Source organism: Ambystoma mexicanum, chromosome 9 (genome assembly GCF_040938575.1).
Source record: "Ambystoma mexicanum isolate Mex_15411 chromosome 9, UKY_AmexF1_1, whole genome shotgun sequence".
In the NCBI taxonomy this organism is placed as follows: domain Eukaryota; kingdom Metazoa; phylum Chordata; class Amphibia; order Caudata; family Ambystomatidae; genus Ambystoma; species Ambystoma mexicanum.
This window is the reverse complement of record NC_090931.1, coordinates 1,290,496,195-1,290,514,623: the sequence shown is the minus strand read 5'-3', so window position 1 is coordinate 1,290,514,623 and position 18,429 is coordinate 1,290,496,195. Positions and strand designations below refer to the sequence as shown.

The 18,429-nt window shown below is 47.4% G+C and overlaps 1 protein-coding gene across 1 annotated transcript in view; it reads right to left on the bottom strand.

Moving 5' to 3' along the window:
• The window catches only part of OSBPL11 (oxysterol binding protein like 11), a 719,530-nt gene that overhangs the window by 509,859 nt on the left and 191,242 nt on the right, over positions 1-18,429 (bottom strand). The window contains exon 4 of the mRNA XM_069616637.1: positions 12,391-12,470. Coding sequence (XP_069472738.1) covers positions 12,391-12,470 — 80 coding nt within the window. The remainder of the gene's footprint in view (positions 1-12,390; positions 12,471-18,429) is intronic.

Genomic DNA, 18,429 nt, shown 5'->3' with positions numbered 1-18,429 from the left:
GTTGGTATTGAGGAGAGTCGTTATGTCTTCTTCGAAAGTCCCAAATGAGTCTGGAGGACAGTATACCACATGCATGGAGACAGTACAGGAGGCAGATAGTAGTTTGATAGCAATTTAGCGGAATGAGAGGGGATGGATTCTGTTTCTCTCATATCGAGGCTGGATTTGCAAATTAATGTTATGCCTCCTCCTTTAGAGTTTTCTCTGTCCTTTTCTGATAATGGTGAAGTTGTCAGGGATAGCTAGGGAGAGGGTGGGCCAGCTGCTTCGTGGAGCCAGGTCTCGAGCTGGTTAGTTGTAATGATATCAGTGATTTCGGTAGCATGGGCTACTAGAGATCTGGCATTGATGAGTGCGCCTCTAATTATGTGGGTTTCCTTAGTCTTTTTGTTGGTGGTTTATTTTTGGTTTTGGGGGTGATGGACGAGTGGGTTCCTGAGTGGGTTTAGGATTGTGGTGCATGACTTGGGCTTTGAGGCCGCAAGGCTGGTGAGTCTGGAGCCTAGTCTATGATTTCTCAATTGGTAGAGCAGGGCTGGTTGGGCTAAGGCTTGCGAAACGGAGGATCCTTTGGGCTGGTGATAATATTTCTGATATGTGTAGGGTGTCTTTGCTGATTGGGTGCGTTTTCTGATTGGGTGTGTTGTCTGCTGTGTAGGATTAATGGGTGGTAGGAAGTGGGTAGGCCTGATCTGGTCCGATGGTGGTAGTGGTTTATTCATGGATTGGAGTCTGCGAGTTGAGTTGGTGCAGGCCATAGTGCTGGCCGTAATGTCGGATTGTGGTGAGGCGCGGTCAAGCGGTTTGGGAATGCGGCGAGTTTTGGTGTTAGCTAAGAGATTTATCATTAGGATGATAATTTTGGCTAGGACAAGATTCATGGCTTCTAAGAAAGGCACTGTGAGCTAGTTATAGGTTTCTAGGATCAGATGCAGTGGGCTCACAGTGATCAGGCACTATTGGCTAAATATAGTTTACCAGCGTAGGGCACAATGAACAGGCAGTATGGGCTAAATACAGTTTACCAGCGTAGGGCACAATGAACAGGCACTATGGGCTAAATACAGTTTACCAGCGTAGGGCACAATGAACAGGGACTATGGGCTAAATACAATTTGCCAGCGTAGGGCACAATAAGGTTCTGTAGGCTAGATGCAATTTTCAAGTGTAGGGTGCAGTGATAGGGCTAGGCGATGTCAGATGATGCTGTGGCCAAGATACAGTTTCCCAGTATGAGGCATGATGTGAGGCACATATGGCTGGGTGTAGTTACTGAGGGCAGGCGGCGTGGGCTGAGGGCCGTTGGTACTGTTAGTGCACCTGGCCAAGTATGTTCAGCTTTGGAGCTTACCGTAGGTAAAGAGGAGGTGGAGTAGCGAACATAACATGTATATTATTAGCAGGCATGGAATAGTATGGCGACAGATAGGATGATTATGGGCGTGCTGAGATGGACGGCAGTACACCGTTAGCAAGACAGGCTAGGTACAGATTTCAAAAGTAGTGCAGGTTACCATCACAGTACACGTTTAGCACGATAGGCTAGATGCAAATTTCAAAAGCAGTGCCTTTTACCATCGCAGTACACGTTTAGCACGATAGGCTAGATGCAGATTTCAAAAGCAGTGCAGGTTACCATACAGTACGCATTTAGAACGATATGCTAGATGCAGATTTCAAAAACAGTGCAGGTTACCAAAACAGTGCGCATTTAGCAGGGAGTGTTTGAGGTACCTATTATAGACATGGCATTTTTGGTCAGGCAGGCTGTATGCCGGGTATAATTCAATACAAGTGGATACTAGGTGTACAGTGGCTTATAGTTGACTGTATTGGAGAGTCGTGCTCGGTTACTTTAGATCTCTAAATGGGGGACAGTCAAGGTGTTTGTTGTATAAGATCAGAGTACCCGGGTGTGAGGCGTTGTTCGTTCCGGCGTTGTGAACAGCTGATTATTAGGTAGGATAGACCGGTTGTAGGCAATACTATGCAGTAACCTGAAAGGTTGCAGGGTGGCCTACCCTGGGGTCCGTGGGCAGATGTCTGTGCCGAACGCTGCACGCCGGCACAAACAGGCACTAACAGTGGTCTTGTGTGTGCATCTTTGGTGGGGGGGGGGGCGCGTTCGCCTGCCGGCTCCCGATTGGTCCTTATCAACAGGAGGTGGACCAATGGTGAGAATAGCCTGTTCCGAATCAGGAAGTCAAGCAGGCACTGCGGTGCCGAATAGAGAAGCCGCCATTTTTGGTGCATAATCACCCTGCTATGCTGTGTGTGCACTAGAAGCACTGCGGCCTAAACAGCACACGTGGGGCCTTAAAATGCACAATGCTGTAGGAGAGGCATCAAGAGACACAATTTAAGTGCCGGAATAAAGCAAGTGAATTCTTCAGTGCGCTCATGAGAGGATGAGTGTGGGGGCCCAAGGGGAAATACCTCGGCAGGTTCACATGTGGCAGGCGCTCAGCAAGCTCCCTCATCACGGTGGAGGGTTGCAGGGCTTTAGTTGCTAGCGTGGGTCTTTGGAGTTTCAAAACCATTACCATTTTCCCCAGGTCTGAGAGCATTAGGACCCTTGTCATGTGAGTTGAGTCGGAGGAATGCTTTCATGGGTGGTGTCACAAATCGAGGATAGACCTTAGAAATATATCACACCCATTGCTCTGGATACTTCAAATTGAAAGTAGAATCTGTCCTGCCTTCTTGAGTCCAGTGCCATATGCAGAAGGCAGGTGAAGGATCAAGCGAAGCAACAACTTCAATGTGTAAATCTACATAGGGGATAGTGGGGCAGTTTATATACTAGCACAAAGCACCGACAGGCCCAGTGTTCATACAGTCTACAGAGCAAACTGTTTTTTTTGTGGACATGCATCAGAATGGCATCCAGTTCATTCCCCGCCTTTGAATTCTGGGATGTGTAGTTCCCCATCTTTTAAATTGGTGGGAAAACTACAAATCAGCTGATCTTTAACCCGACTCTACTGATCACAGAGAAAGAGCGGTCACAGCATCAAAGCTGCATTCACTAATGTGGCCTCACTTTCCCAATGCTCTTGTCTGCCAAACACCACATCCCACAGTGCAAAATCCAGAATGCGCAGCACTTGCTTACAGCAGCCTTTCCAAATCAGATTGAAAAGCTCACTTAATAGCTGCAGGCCCTAAAACAGTATACCGGTATAAACAACATGACCGTTATAGTTCAATTAAGCTGTTCACGTTATCTATAATGGTATACACTTCTACCGTAGCGGTCTGACCTACATAACCAAGTGTAAATCGCAACACAGTCTGCTTGGTACATTCATTAAAGTAAAAACCCAAGGGGGGTTTAGCAGCCTTACATTAATCTGCACAATGCTATTGTGACTGCCTGCAGGAAAGTGAGAATAAAACTAAAGCCATACTCTAATTGTTCAACATATTTCAGCGACAATCTATATACTGTATAGTTTACTATGAAAGACTGGTTTATTATTTAATGTGGGTCCAGCAATCAATCAATATTCCTTTCACAAATAACACTGGCAACTTGTAACTATTTCAGCAAATGGTGTCAGGAAATCAGCGTGAGGGCATAACCTGCCGATGACCTGTGTGGCAAACTACTGCATTTACAGAGTGTGACCTTTGTGTGCTTGATGAGGCACCTGGGAATGCGAGATAATTACATATTAGCCCAAAAACCAGAAGAGACAGCAATTTGTTGTGCAAACGTGCACCGAGACATTGCAGTATGTTTTAAAACAATGAGAAATATTCTTACTATAGAGAAAAGGGGGAGACTTACCTGTGTGGGGGGGATTTGCTGCCTCGAGTGGCCCCCTCGGGCCTCAACTCTTTGGAATGCCTGGTGACGCAACTGGGAGCCCCCACAGAGACTGTGCCAGGGGCCAGACTGGACGGGCCCAGAGATGTTTATACCCCAAGAAGCATGGGCAGTCCTGTCATCGGAAAAAAAATCCTCCCGGGATGCGTTTGTCAGGAGCAGCCCGGGAGGGAAGGCAGAGAAGCCTGCTCCACCCCAGAGGCATTGAGGAAGTCCTGGGTCGCTATGTTGAGCAGCCCTGGTGAAGGAAGCCCCGGGGTGCCCAGCAGAGCAACCCAGGTGAAGACAAGGCCCGCCCCCTGCATTTCCACAATGCATTGCTGAGGGCGACCCAGGAGGAGGCCCGATGCTCTGCAGTGATTGCGGCAGTGTCCCCTTAGCAACGGGGAAGCTTCTGGCTTGGTTAAGAGTGCCCGGGCCGCGTAGGGACTTTGGGTGGGTCCCCCAGCCAACAGGGCCCACCATAAAATAATTTGTAGATACCGTGGCAGAGTGTGGCCAGTCCCTAGGTGCATAGGACCACAATATAAAGAGTGCAGGCTGCATGGGGAGTGTTTCCCTTTCATGGTAGGGCCACCCAGACAGAAGAGAAGTCGATAGGCATCATCTGTGGGGCCAAGCCCAGTCTACTTTTCAGCAGCACTACCCCTCAGGAGCAGCCATGCATCCACACATTCAGAGCCAGTGCCCCAGGACAGTTCAAGGTACTGTGTAGGGGTGACTGGCTGCAGCAGTCACCCCATTGTGACATGGTGTTAGTCTATGAATATATGTAGGAGTAGTTATGTGTATATGTGTTTAGTGTTATGTAGGGTAAATGCTAGGTGGGGGGGGGGGAGTAGAGAGTTGGGTAATTAGGGGAATGTTAAGTAGGGTAACTGTCGAGTTGGGATAGATGGGATATAATGTAGATGGCCATTGTAATTAATTGGGGGTAGAGGGGAGGTACCCTGGCGTGGGGTAGAGGAATAGGTTGCCAGCCTGCCTGAGGCCTCCGTGCAAGACAGGGCCACCCACAGAGGCCATCATCTAGCCTCACTCCTCATGTGGGTGGTGCCAGAGTTTAGGAAGGGGACTGGTTGCAGCAAGCGCATCCTTAGGGTCCCCGGGACTGCTCCAAGGAAGGGTGAGCCGACATACCTGGTACATAATACATTACTCACCATAAACGTATTTCTGATGCTTGTACCTGCTTAGATTCACATGCTGTGCATAGGCCGACATCTAGTGGAAGCTGCAGAGTATTACAGTTGTTTTCAAAACTCGAAAAGGGACGTCGACAGCGCATGCCAGTAACACTATCCCTAGTGTGGCGTCCACTGTACCCATGACCCCTCACGTGTCGAGGTCCCTGCGATTGTTATTTATCTGACATGAGGTAGCATGTAGTGTAGCGTGAGTACAGTTGCATACAAGCAGATATGCATCAGACAAGCTCATAAGCATCCATGCGCCTTCTCTACGAGAGGAGGAAGGGTGGGCGCATGTGAATCTAAGCAGATACAAGCATCAGAAATAAGATCACAGTGCGTAATGCATCCCTTCTGAGGCTTGTGGAATCTGCTTAGATCACATGATGTGCATAGATTAGTGAGCAGTGTTAGAAGAAGGTGGAGGGATATGAGAAGGTTCATGGGTGAACAGATGTCTTAGAACTGCTTGTCCCACAAGTGTATCAGTCTTGGAATAAGTGTCAATGCAGTAGTGCGGAGTGAAAGTGTGTATTGAGCTCCATGTAGCTGCTTTGTAAATGCTGTCTAGAGGGACATTGCAATGAAAGCCAGAGTGGCTTCTGTGCTCCTTGTGGAGTGAGGTCTGGGCGTAAAAGGCAGTGTCTTGTCTGATGGGGAATAACACAATTGCATACATCCGACTATCCACCTAGTGATGGCATTCTTTGAAATGCGGTCACCTCTGCCTGGCGCTATGGAGACAAACAGTTGATCTGGTCTGGTCTTGTCTACATAGTAGAGAACCGCTCTCCTCACATCTAGTGTGTGGAGTTTTACCTCAGCTGAGCTGGTGGGTTCCTGGAAGAAAGCCGGTAGCTCAATAGACTGGTTTACATGAAATTTAGATATGAACTTAGGGGAGAACCTAGGGCGAGTGCGTAAAACCAGCTTGTCTTTGGGTACAACAAAGAAAGTATCCTGTACGGACAATGCTTGTATGTAAGGCAGTTCTGTAAGTCAGGTGTTTGAGACTAGACTTGTGCATTGGCTCGAAAGGGGGTCCCACGAGCTTAGCGAGTAAAACATTAAGATCCCATCCTGGCAGCAGTTTCCAAATTAGAGGATGGAGTCTCTTTACTCCCTCCATGAATGCTTTGATGACGGGTACCTTCCACCATGAGACTTTATTGTGGGAAGTGGTATACCCGACAAAGCCGCCAGTTGAACCGTTAAGGAGTTGAATACTAACCCTACATCTAGCAAGTGGCGTATATAAGTTACAATGTGGGAAGGAGTACATTTTATGGGGTTAATTTGTTTAGACTGGCGCCAAATTACAAATCTCCACTTGTCAAAATAACAGTGCATAGGCTTTCTTGATTCTTTTAAGATATCCATACATCTCTGTGGCAGATTAAGATGTCCAAACTCTGACCTTAGGAGCCATGCTGCAAAGTTCATTGAGTGAGGTTGAGGGTGCACTGTTAGTCCCCCGTGCTGAGTGAGCAGATTGTACGGGCACAGGAGTTTGATGGGATCGCACATCACCAATTTGCACAGGGGTTGTCTTGCCGACATAGGAGCTACTAGGATGAGCGTCACCTGTTCCTTGTGGATCTTGTTCACCACCTTACTCATTAGAGGCGTTGGGGGGGAAAGCGTAAGCAAATATTCCTGACCAGTTCATCCATAGTGCGTTCCCCTAGGAGTCTGGCTGGGGGACCCTGGACGCAAAATCTGGGCATGGTCTGTTTTCACTTGTAGCGAACAAGTCTATTCTGGGGAAGCCCCATTGAGAGAAGAGGTGTTCTACTACCCCTGCGTGTAGTTGCCACTTGTGTGCTTCTGGTAGGGGATCTTTGCTGAGTGAGTCTGCAAGAGAGTTGAGTTTCCCCGGAACGTGCTGTGACAATAGGAATATTTTCTGTTTGAGTGCCCATTTCCAACGTGTGCTCCCGTTCGTTGATGTAAAACATCACTGTAGTGCTGCCTGTCAGGATTTGCACAGATTGGTTCGCTAGGTGGAATTCGAACGCCTGGAGGGCTTTGAACACTGTCAGTAGTAGTAGATTGATGTGGTTATGTGCTGCCGCGCGAGACCACAGACCCTGAGCTGTGCGGTGAAGGTAATGAGCTCCCCACCCAGCGAGTGAGATGTCCGTCGTGACAATCGCTTGTACTTCCGGATCGTAGAAGGGATTCCCCTTCAGCAGATTTTCTCTTGTCCACCAGCGAAGATTTTGTACTAGTGTTGGCGAAACGACCACTAGATCATCCAACTGACCACTCGCCTGAGACCACGGTTTCGCCAACCACTCCTGCATGGGTTGCAAGATGCCATCATGCCTAGCAAACGCATTGCTTTGCAAACGCTTATCTGGCGGCCGGCCTGATAACGTGGTATTCGCAGTAACATATTTTGGACTCTTTTCTCTGATGGAAAGACCAACCCCTTTTGAGTGTTTATGACAGCTCCTAGGAACTGTTTGGTTGTGCTTGGCAAGGTTTGATTTTTTCTCGTTGATGGAAAAACCCAATTGAAAGGAGTAGGTTGATAGTTCTCTGAATGTTTTGCCTGCAAACTAGGGGGGACTCCCCTGTAATCAGCCAGTCCAGGTAAGGGTGCACTGGTATTGCCTCCCTGCGCAGGTGCACTTCCACCACCACCAGTACCTTGGTGAATACCCTTGGAGCAGATGCTATTCCAAAGGGCAGCACTTTGAATTGGTAGTGCAAGTTCGCTATCCTGAAACGCAAGAATCTTCTGTGCACTGGGAACATTGAATTATGAAAATAGGCATCTTTCATATCCAATGTTGCCATGTAATCCCTTTTTTAGTAGAGGCATTACCTCATGCAGAACTGTTGTGGTTTGACATATTCGTTTGCAGGGCGCATATCTAATACTGGGTGCATTGGTAGAACTTTTTTTTGGCACAAGGAAGTAAGCTGAATAAATACCCTTGTTTACTTGATTGACCGGGACGACTTTGATGGCATCCTTTAATAGAAGCGTGGTGACTTCCTCGAGAAGGATACGCTGGTGTTCCTTGGAATGGGTCTTTTGTCGTGGGGGTGGTTCCGGGGTTGCTCGAGGAGTTCTATGCAATATCCGCCTATTACAGTGGACAGCACGCATCCATCTGTGGTGATTGCCTCCCATGCGTGGGTGAAGGTGGATATGCGTCCTCTTACTGGAGAGGCATGGGAGGGCACCTGGAGCCGATAGTCAATGCTTTTGAGGTGGCGTGCCACCTCGGGAGGATTTGCCACTACCGCGTCCACGGGATCTGTGTGCTCCTCTTGTGTAATTCTGGGAGGACTGACCCAGATTGTCTTGGCTCTGGGTATAAGTGTAGCCCCTCTGAATTTTGGCCGTGTGAGCAATGAAATGCCCGTTTCCCCTCTAGCCAGTAGGTCCATTAGTAGAATGGCCCAACAAGGAGAGTATCGTATTCTTCTTTGGCCATCTTTAAGGCGTCCTCGACAGTCTTCCCAAAGAGCACGTGGGGCGCAACGGGCATGTTAAGGATAGCTTGTGTCTCTGGTTTAAAACTCAACTGGCGCAACCAAGCGTGACGATTGATAATATTCCCCTCTGCTATTATCCTGCCTGCATTGTCCGTGGCGTCAAGATCGGTTTTTAATAAGCAGCTTGACACTGCTGTGCCTTCTGCAGCTACCTGGGCAAGCTGAGACCCAAGTGGTTCTGGGGCCGAAGATAGTAAGGCTGAGACCTCATTTCTGGCAGTTGTAACTGGCCAACAGGGTCGAATTGTTGGCAATCCTAGTCTGGAATGCCGCAGAGGATGCCACTTTCCTGCCCATCGTGTAAAGTCTTTTGCTTTCCTTGTCAGGTGGGGCCTCAGAGGAAGCTAGGGGAGTACCAGCCCTCTTCCTTGTTGGAGTGACAACTAATGAATCGGGCTTCAGTTTCCCTCTGATATATAGCAGGTCAGAACGGGCAGGTCTAAACAGTTTCTCTATGCAGGGGTTCACTGCCCTTGTAAGATTAGGGCTTTCCAGCGATGGCTGTATTTTTCGCTGAATGGACAGGGATAAACTGCGTGACAGCCTTATCACCTAGAATTTCATCTACAAAATCCTTATCTTGCTGTACTTCCTGAGTCTCTATTTGAATATGCTCTGCCGCCTTGACAAGCAATTCATTAAGAAGGGGTTGGTTGTCAATGGGAGAGTTCATGAACGGGGGATCCTGATCAACAGGCGGGCCTATAGGATACATCTTTGCCTCTGGGTCAACCTCAGGGTCTTCATCATCCCCGTAATAAGGGCCTGCTGTGTCATCCCCGTAATAAGGGTCTGCTGCCTCTTGAAGAGGTTTTCATGGTCAGAGTCCGGGTCATAGAGATCAATGACTGTGCCTTGCACTGGATTCTTGGGGCGAGACCTCTTAGCAGGGGGGCTGAGCAGGGACCTACGACCCAGAGGGTGCTGTAGTGGGGGGAATGGAGTGGAAACTCTGAAAATAGGCATCGTCTATATCCTCAGCCGACCATTGTGCCGAACTACCAATGGTTGGGAAGGGAGCCCCAAGTCTTCATCTGTTGGAGGAAGTAATACAGGTTCTTTGGGCCTAGCCTCTTGAGAATTCTCCTTATGAGGGGTTTACATCGAATTTCGGGTGTGGGCTGAACCGAAGCCTCATCTGCAGACGTTTCGGGCCTCTGTGGGAGTTTTGCGCGCGATGTACGTACCGACCTTCGGCGGCCTGAACCTGTCATGCGGCGATCTCGAATGAGAGTGCCCAGAGAACAGAAATTCCACTGACATTTCCCTGGGCGTGGTGCGTTGTCATCTGCTCGACACGTGTGTCGAGTCTCGGCCTTGGGTTGTGTGCCTAGTGGTGGATGAAGTGATAGCGCTTCCGCCGCCGGGTGTTGTCCCCATAACAAGACCACCGGCCTGTCTTCCGGCGTCGGGGGCCTGCGCTTGGGTAACCGAAGCCACCCAGTCGCCTTCGCCGTCAGAAACCGTGGCGTTGCTGCCGTCGCTGAAAGCACTTTCTACTTCCATGGCCTCAGGCTGCCTGGCGTAGTGGGTGTCATGACCCTTGCTCTCACTGGCAAGTCAGCCTTCCAGTTAGGGCCAGGTCAAAGGCCTTAAAACCTCATCCAAGACTCTCTTGGAGTCAGTCCTGCCTTTGGCGCCAGGCTCATAACCATCATGAAGACCAACATTAGAATGGGACTATTTACTTGGGATTATTTAAATTGGGGGGGAGGGGGTTCAGCCAACATGGAGGCACACATAGCTCAGTTACAAGGAACTGAGCTATGCGGTCTAGTCTTTTGGGTGTGGCAGGCTTTGGACTACTTTATCTGGACTATTTTGGGTGTGGCAGGCCTGGGACTATTTTACCTGGACTACTTTACCTGATACTATTTAAACCACACCCAAACGGCAGAACATGCTTTGCTTTATTCTGCTGTGGGCAGCGTAACGCTCACCGTGTCCAGTTCTTTGATGCCAGCTTACCTGAAACCAAGGACCTGCAGCGAGAGAAACACTACGAAACTTACCTGGAACAGTATCATGTCTTCAATCCATCGCCGACTTCAGTTCCACTCACCTGAAGGTACGAACTCCATCATCCGGCACCGCATGCATCCTGGAATACCATAACCTGGAAAGAGGAGAAAGAAAGACAGCATTAGTAAGCGTTTACTCACGTTTCCTTCCGAATGAAGAAAGCCACACAATTCTTACCTGGGTAGTCATCTCCTGGTCAGCATCATTGCTGGAACATTACGGCGCTCAGCAAGGAACATCCCAACCTGCAAGGAGAGAAAAGGCACAGGTTAGCAATATAAGAGGCGAAACAGCGCCGCGCATCACGCATTACTCACCGGACAGCATCGCGCACACTGTGCTTTAGCCTACCGGCCCATGCTCATCTTCAAACTGCATGACAACTCCAAAATACCGTTCCATACCTAAAAGGAAAGAAGCAAGATATTATTCGAACTAAGAGGAACATAAGAACTGCATATAAAGACTATAAAGCAGCAAACCTACGGAGTCGCAGCAGACCTGGATTCTCGCAGGGGAGCTGGGGGGTGCTTGCACCAGTGAAGTAACTTGGTCGCTGCTCGCCCCCTACATCTACGTGCCCCTGCCACGAGGAGCAGGACAGAGAATCCACCTTCTACAATATTAAGACCCCTATTTAAACAGAGGCCTTACCAAGGGACCGGGAGAGGGTTCGAGAGTGCAAATCATTCAACCAGGGCTGGTGGCGTCCCCGTGGCTACCAGGCGAGCGTAACGGTGGGCCCAGCGTTTGGTAGATCGGTCCTTCAAAGTCTTGGGCTTGAAGAGCCTACACGCTCGACAAGAACCCTCAACGTGGTCTGTCGGGAGACAAAGGTTACATACTAGGTGTTTATCGACCAATGGAAATTTCCTATTGCACTTGGGAAAGAATTTAAAGGAGGTCTTGTCCATAACTAAGGGATACGGCAGCTAGGCAAATGTAGTGTAAGAAAAGGGGCATATACATTCTAAAATGACCTCCCCCTCTCTCCCTACTGTGTGGGCCGAAGCCCGGGGCGGCTTTCCATGGCTGAAACTTCTTCTGACGGTCATTATTCTTGTCTTCACCGACGTGATATTTCGATAGTCGGTGGTAGAAAGAATAAACTATCAGTAATTGTAAATTAGTAAAGGTCTATAAACTGAAAGAGTAACTCCTCTATAAGCGTCCATCTAGAATGGCGGAAAAAAACAATCTGAGGGACCTCGACGCGTGAGGTATCATGGGTACAGTGGACGTCACACTAGGGTTAGTATTACAGGCACGCCCGGTCAACATCCCTTTTCGAGTTTCGAAAAACAACAACTGTAATACTCTGCAGCTTCCACTAGATGTCGGCCTATGCACAGCATGTGATCCAAGCAGATTCCACAAGCCTCATATATGTATATACGCACACACATCATTTCCAATTCAAATGCTATTTCCGCTAGTCTGGGTGGCACTCCAGGGGTGAGAATGTGCAGAATAATATAAAAATGTTGTACGATATCCAGATTTTGGGAAAGACCATGTTACAGGTTACACTATTTCCTCAATCACTAACCGTTCATGCAGAAAAGAATAGGGCATGGGCAACTTGGTTCAGGAAGTCCAAAGGTCCACAGAATTATCTAGGGACTATTGCCTCTGGCTGCAAGGTCAACACACTGATCTCTTGACAATCATCTAACTGAGTTTTGTGCAATCCATTTCACCAAGAAAAGCGTAGCAGTCACTGATGGGGCTTTCAGATCTGGTTTCCAGATCATCTATTAGTTCTGTGCCTTAGGAAAAATACCTGTCATATATTAAGAGATCTTTATCAATGATTTACAAAACACAAAATACCTTTCCAATGGCTTCTGTGTGATGCTGTGTACATATTTGAAGTCTGCTGACCCAGTGTTGTCTTTCTTTTGCATCTGTGGCTAAAAATAACACAAAAATCAAATATACAAGTTACATCAAATGTGGACAATACGATTACACAACATTTAGACTATTTGATAGTTTTAGATTCAAAAGAGACTCATTCACTGCTGATGGTCCTCAACTATGTCTCAGTCATAGAAAATGGCATCCATAGTTATAAACACAAATCCATCTGGAACAAGATGCCCTCTGTGAGCCATCACGATCTTCCCTCTAAATCACTGCTCCACTGGGGCCCTCTAAGGAGATGGTAACGAGAGGACTCGTAAATGAACCAAAATCAGCAAATAAATAAAAGCCAAGTGTTTCTTGCCACAGCTCCCATTTGCCCCTGCATCCCGAATGTTGAAGGCTCTGCACTCTTGATAGAACTGTATCCCAGTCCTAACTGTAAAAGAAAATGGCGGACATGAAAGTGGGCAGGCCAACCCTCATATGCACAAATCTTCCAGGTCCCGCCTCCATCCTCTGTGCCTAGGTCTGGAAGCTCCAGTTTCAAGGGCCAGAAAAGAGGCAATGATTTATTTTGATTATGTCCATAAAGCGGTGGTGGTAACCTCAGTAGTTTGACATCCTAACAGAGGGGTACAATGGGCAAAATCATGAACCCATTCATATTGGTGCACGGTTTCCTCTCAAAAGATCTATAACATGCTTGCATTAGACAAACTGGAACATAAAGACACCAGCATATGCAAGTGAAACATCTAAGCAATATACTAGGAGGCCATTCAAGAGCCCAAATCAGATGGACATGCAGTTCCCGAGATGCAGAGCGCTGCCCCTCCCCCTACAGAGCATTGTCTAAATGTACATTTCAGCCTTTGTTATGGATGTCAGAAGAGCTAAGCAGCCAAGTGAGTGTTGGGGAGGAGGGCACCGGCAGCCTAACCGAAGACCAAAGACACAGCTCCATAGACACCCTGATGTACTGAGACCCAAGAGCTGCTCACTGCACAGTCCAAGAAGGCACACATCGCTGCACACTGGCAAAAGTGAAGCAGAGTCTGGTGAGAACGAAGGTAAGCAGGTCTCAGCCTGTGAACAAACAATGATAAAGGGTTGTGAAAGCAGCAAGATACCATGGACCGCAGGTCTAGTGATTTACTGCAGTGAGGTGGTGACTACAGCTTTACAATGTCTGCTCAATGTGGCTGATTCAGGAGCCAATACGATGGCAGAATGTGCCCACCCCAGTACCTGAGAGCAGGAGGAGGTTTTTCACCTGCAGTTATTGCATTCAGGGGTTGTCGTAGTACCCATAGTGAAAGTCACAGAGGGTGTGAAACAAAGGGTTGAGATTAGGGATGCTGTGCACCAGATAAAATAGATCAGCCTTAGTTCCTGGTAAGGAGTAGAGGTGATGGGTCAGCCAGCCTCCCCCTTAACTCCCATAACCCAGGGTTTTGTCTGAGGTTTTGCGGGTCTGAGAAGAGGTGACTGAGTGCCGCCTCATCTACCTGCTAAACAAAAGAACCCTAGAGGGTGCACACCAGGTGTGCTTCATGTTAGAACTATGCCACAATGTGGGTTGTCAAAGAGAGAAAGTAGTGGCACCATAACACTGCTTGCCTCTTGTGTAATATCAGATTTACGCACATGTTCAGTCTGAACTCAGATATCTATAGTTACCCCACAATTGCAATAGCAGGGGATCACCAATTACCCTGAAAGATGAACAGCAGCTTATTCCCAAGAACCGGCTCAAACGCGAGTTTGACTGGCTGGCAAAAAGAGGGTGCAATTGATTGACCTGCCACTGAAACAATTTAAAGGGACTTGGGCATATTGCACAAGAACCCCTCAAGAAACTTCTACTGGAGGGGAAAAAAAATCACCCATCTAGTGTTGTCCTGCCCAATTCTGACCCCCCTAACTAAAAATGAACTTCCTTTGTGTATAGGGATCCAGATAAGATTTTGAAGGAGTATTCTACTCCCTAAGTATTGAAGTTGGAGGCAAAATCCTTTTTTGGAAGCAAAAAAGGAATTCCCTTTCCCAATGGGGGCGTTTAGGAAAGCAAAACTATGTTAACTCAAACGGATATAAGCATGCTATCCATATTTCTTTGAATCTACGTGTAGGTACAAACTATAATGATATGACATTTATAACGCGCCTATACACAAATGTTTCAAGGAGCGACGAGGCAAGGGAGGGGAAACAGAGGGAAGACAGACGGCGATCTTACTAGGCCAGGTGTCATTCAGTTTGCTCAAGTGCAAGGGAAGGGGGGGAAAGAAAAGTGTGGGGTAGGGGGAAGAGGAAAGTGCAGTACATGGGATAATAAAATAATAACATAAAATAAAGAACGGCCAGCTGGTGGCAAGTGCAGGTTGAGTGCAGACATAATTGCTGGTTAGGGGACTGTAGGGATACAGAAAACAGTCTTCAGGTGCAGGGGTTGCCAGGAAGGCAGCGCAAGCATGTAACTGGCAGGGCTTGGGCCTGAGATCAGATGGGTGGACAGGTAACCCATGCAGCCTCAGTATCAGCCAGGACTTCAGCAGGGGAGAGGGGGAGAGAAAGCAGAAGCAAAGAGGAAGGTTTGTAGGTGCTTCCGGAACCGAAGATGGTTCTCCTCAAGTTTCAGGGAGGCGGGGAGGCCCCAGCCAAAGAGAAAGATCTACCGCCAACTTGTTGCTTGGAGAAGCGACTGACCCTGAGGTAGTTGGAGGCGGATGAGTGAAGAGCTCGAGAGGGAAGATATTTAGGAAGAGAGTTGAAGATATTGAGGCCCCAGGCCCCAGAAGGCCTTGTGGACGATGCAGAGGGTTTTGAACGTAATCTTCACAGCCACTGGGAGCCAGTGCAAAGATTTCAGTCCTGGAGAGATATGATCCATGGGCTTGAGGCCAAGGACAAGTCTTGCAGTCCTGTTCTGGATGAGTTGCAGAGGGCGTAGAGTAAAAGCAGGCAGATTTAGAAAGAGGCTGTTGCAATAGTCCAGCCTGGAGTGAACTAGAGCTCTGGAGACAGTGAGCTTCTGGGGGAAGGAGAGGAAAGGAAGAATACCTCTGAGGAGGTGCAGCTGGTAGTGTGACTTCTTAGAGACATCAGATGTGAGGAGAGAGAGTGTGGCGTTGAAGATGACCGGCAGGTGCATTTTACTTCAAAAGTTCTCTTCAGAAAGAGCAACAAGAGTAATATTGTATATCCATCCTGTGGCACTGCTATACTAGTACCACTGACCAAATAGGTCTTATGTTGCAGAGGGCAGGCTCTTAGGAGTCGGTGTCCTATTTCTTGTTGGCAGTATTGTTACTCCCCTTTAATTTTTGGAAGTGTTTTTAGATAGTAAAAGTGGCTGGTACGCTTCTTCTTGGTCATGCTGATGGCATCTGAACCAACTAAGCATTGGCATTAAAAAGGCTTTCAGAAAGGGCTAGATGACCTAAGCCGAGCTAAAAGTGGAAATTGTGGCAATGTAAAAAGAATAGGAATCGCTCTACAGCCAATCGGTACATTGGAAACCTCCACTGCACAACTACCTTGGATCACACATCAATTCAGGACAGGATAATCGGTTGGGAAGAACAAGCTAAACACTCATCTACCAAGAAGTACTATTTAGCAAATGGTCTACAAAGGAACAACATACAAATTTAAAGCTTGAAAGAAGGCGCAGAAGAGGAGAACCTCAATAACTCTGAAAGGGCAGTTTGGTGCCATTCTGGGCAAAAGATCCACAGTTGCCTAGAAGTGCAAGCAAGTTCATACGGTGGGTCAGAAGAAACAACTACACAAGCTATCCTGGTCAAGTACAAGGTACACATATTTGTCTAGAATGAAGTCAAAAACTGAACACAATTACATTGATGGTGTCTCTTGCCATCTGTTGCAAGTGGTGTCCCTCCTGACTGTAGAAATGCCAGGACATGAAGGATCTCACTGAACCTATCCGCAAAGACATAAAATATCGCTGGCCCTACCACTTCAAAACCATTTCCTCCCCAATTAGGATAAGAAACCCTCTTCACAACAAGTAAAGAGTGTAACCAATGCATGAAGGGTAAGACAACAGTTGAGACAGGCAAGAAGCACACAGACGGAGGTACTAAATTATTCTACTTTGGCAATGGAACAGAGTTAGAATGGAGGGGGCTAAAACAGAAGGCCATCTATGCACAAATACCCGACGATGAAAATATAGAGCACTAAAGATCTTCATTATGTTTTGGTCAAAATGAGATCCCCGAGAGGGTCATGGGATGGTGGGAGTAGGGTTTAGTTGATTGAGCAAAGGTCAGGTCTGATCGTTTTTATTGGCAGTGTTAATTAGGTTGCAAGATTGGGGTTGGCTACGAAGGCTGACTAATAAATGCAGAGACTACCTTTGCTCCCAAGAGGCTCTGAAATATAAGGAATGATGGGAGACTCACCCCTTAGATGTTGAATTCTTACAAATTATTAGGAACAAATCGACACTGGTCTGTAGGGGAATCGGTTGGGGAGTAGTTCTCTCCATCTCTCTCACACTTCTAGCCGGTTGCCACTTTTCTGACTTGGTGGCAATTAACAGGGTTGTACTGAACCAATTAGGTCTGCTTGCGGAAAAGGAAAGCAAAGAGACACTCTCCATGCTTGTTGCAATTTACTACTTTGTACTAGGAATGGTTTGGGGAGGGATGTTTAGGTCTGGGAACCAATGTGTCACACTCCTTGCCTAAACACGTTGACATGATCTATCCCAACAAAGGCTCAGACAGAAAATTCTGTAATAACATTATCATCCTATGACATATTGCTGTGCACATTGGTGGCTACTAAAATACAACCTGTAACAGACATGGCCTGGCTGAAATATCCCCATGAAGCAAAAGAATGGCTTTCCATTGCAAGAACATTTACAAAAAGATGTGGCTTTCCTTCAGGAAAAGTAGCACTTGATGCAAGACCATGTTACAGTAACCAATAGGAAATATGGCCAAAGGTTATTTGCCTCAGAGATGGTGAAAAGAGCTTGGGCGACCATGTTGCAGGACCTGAAAAAACATGGAGGTACAAGCTGGGGCGAGACTTGTTTATTAAAGGCATTACTGGAGATGCCATATATATTTGATACTTGTAACCCCATGCAGGATAAATTTCTGAAGGTTCCAATGGCAAAACTATGCACATTTTCAGAGGCTGCCCCGATAGTTGTATGGGAGTTTAACAATTTTTAGTTCAGGGACTACATAAATCTGAATCAACTCCTAGTCCTCTGCTGGCCAGCTGCTAATCACATAGGGACATAGGAAAGGCGTCCCCTTCTCTTGCTCTCCCTCTACTTCAATTCCCTCTTATTACTCAATCCCGTCCTCTTCCCTCGCCTGCTATCTTCTGCCCCTTATCTCATCTATTCTCCCTTCATCTTCGACTCCTCTCCTCTCCTCCTGTGCCCAGTCTCCTCATATCTTGTCACCTTCTCCTCGCCTCCCACCTCCTTCTCATGTTCCCCTCTCATCTGTCCCCCTTCTCCTCCTCTCCCCATCCTCATGACTTCTCTCCTTCTCCTTGGTCTGTCAACACCTTCTTTTATGTCCTCTTCACCTAATCTGTCCTCGCTTCCCCTCATCTGACCACACCCCTTTCACTTCATCTGTCCATTTTTTCTCCTCCTCCTGTTAGGCAGAATCCTGTGCATTGCCCTTAGGGACCACTACACACGATTAAGACTACAGGTGGCAATACAAGTTTTACCTTTGGTACAAGCCTGTACTACTAGGTTATAGTGGTAGCAGTAGCGGGGCAGCCAGGCTTATCTCAAGAGTATATGAGTAGTAGCAGAGATTACACAAAGGGCCACAATTACTGTAGCTCAAGCAAACACTGACTCAAGGTTTCAGGTAAAAAATATAAGTACATTTATTTTTAAACCATTTGTTATTAACACAACACTTCTATTAAAATTTAAAACCACACATTAAATACACTACAACTTACCAATTCACTTTGTACGGTATAAATCAA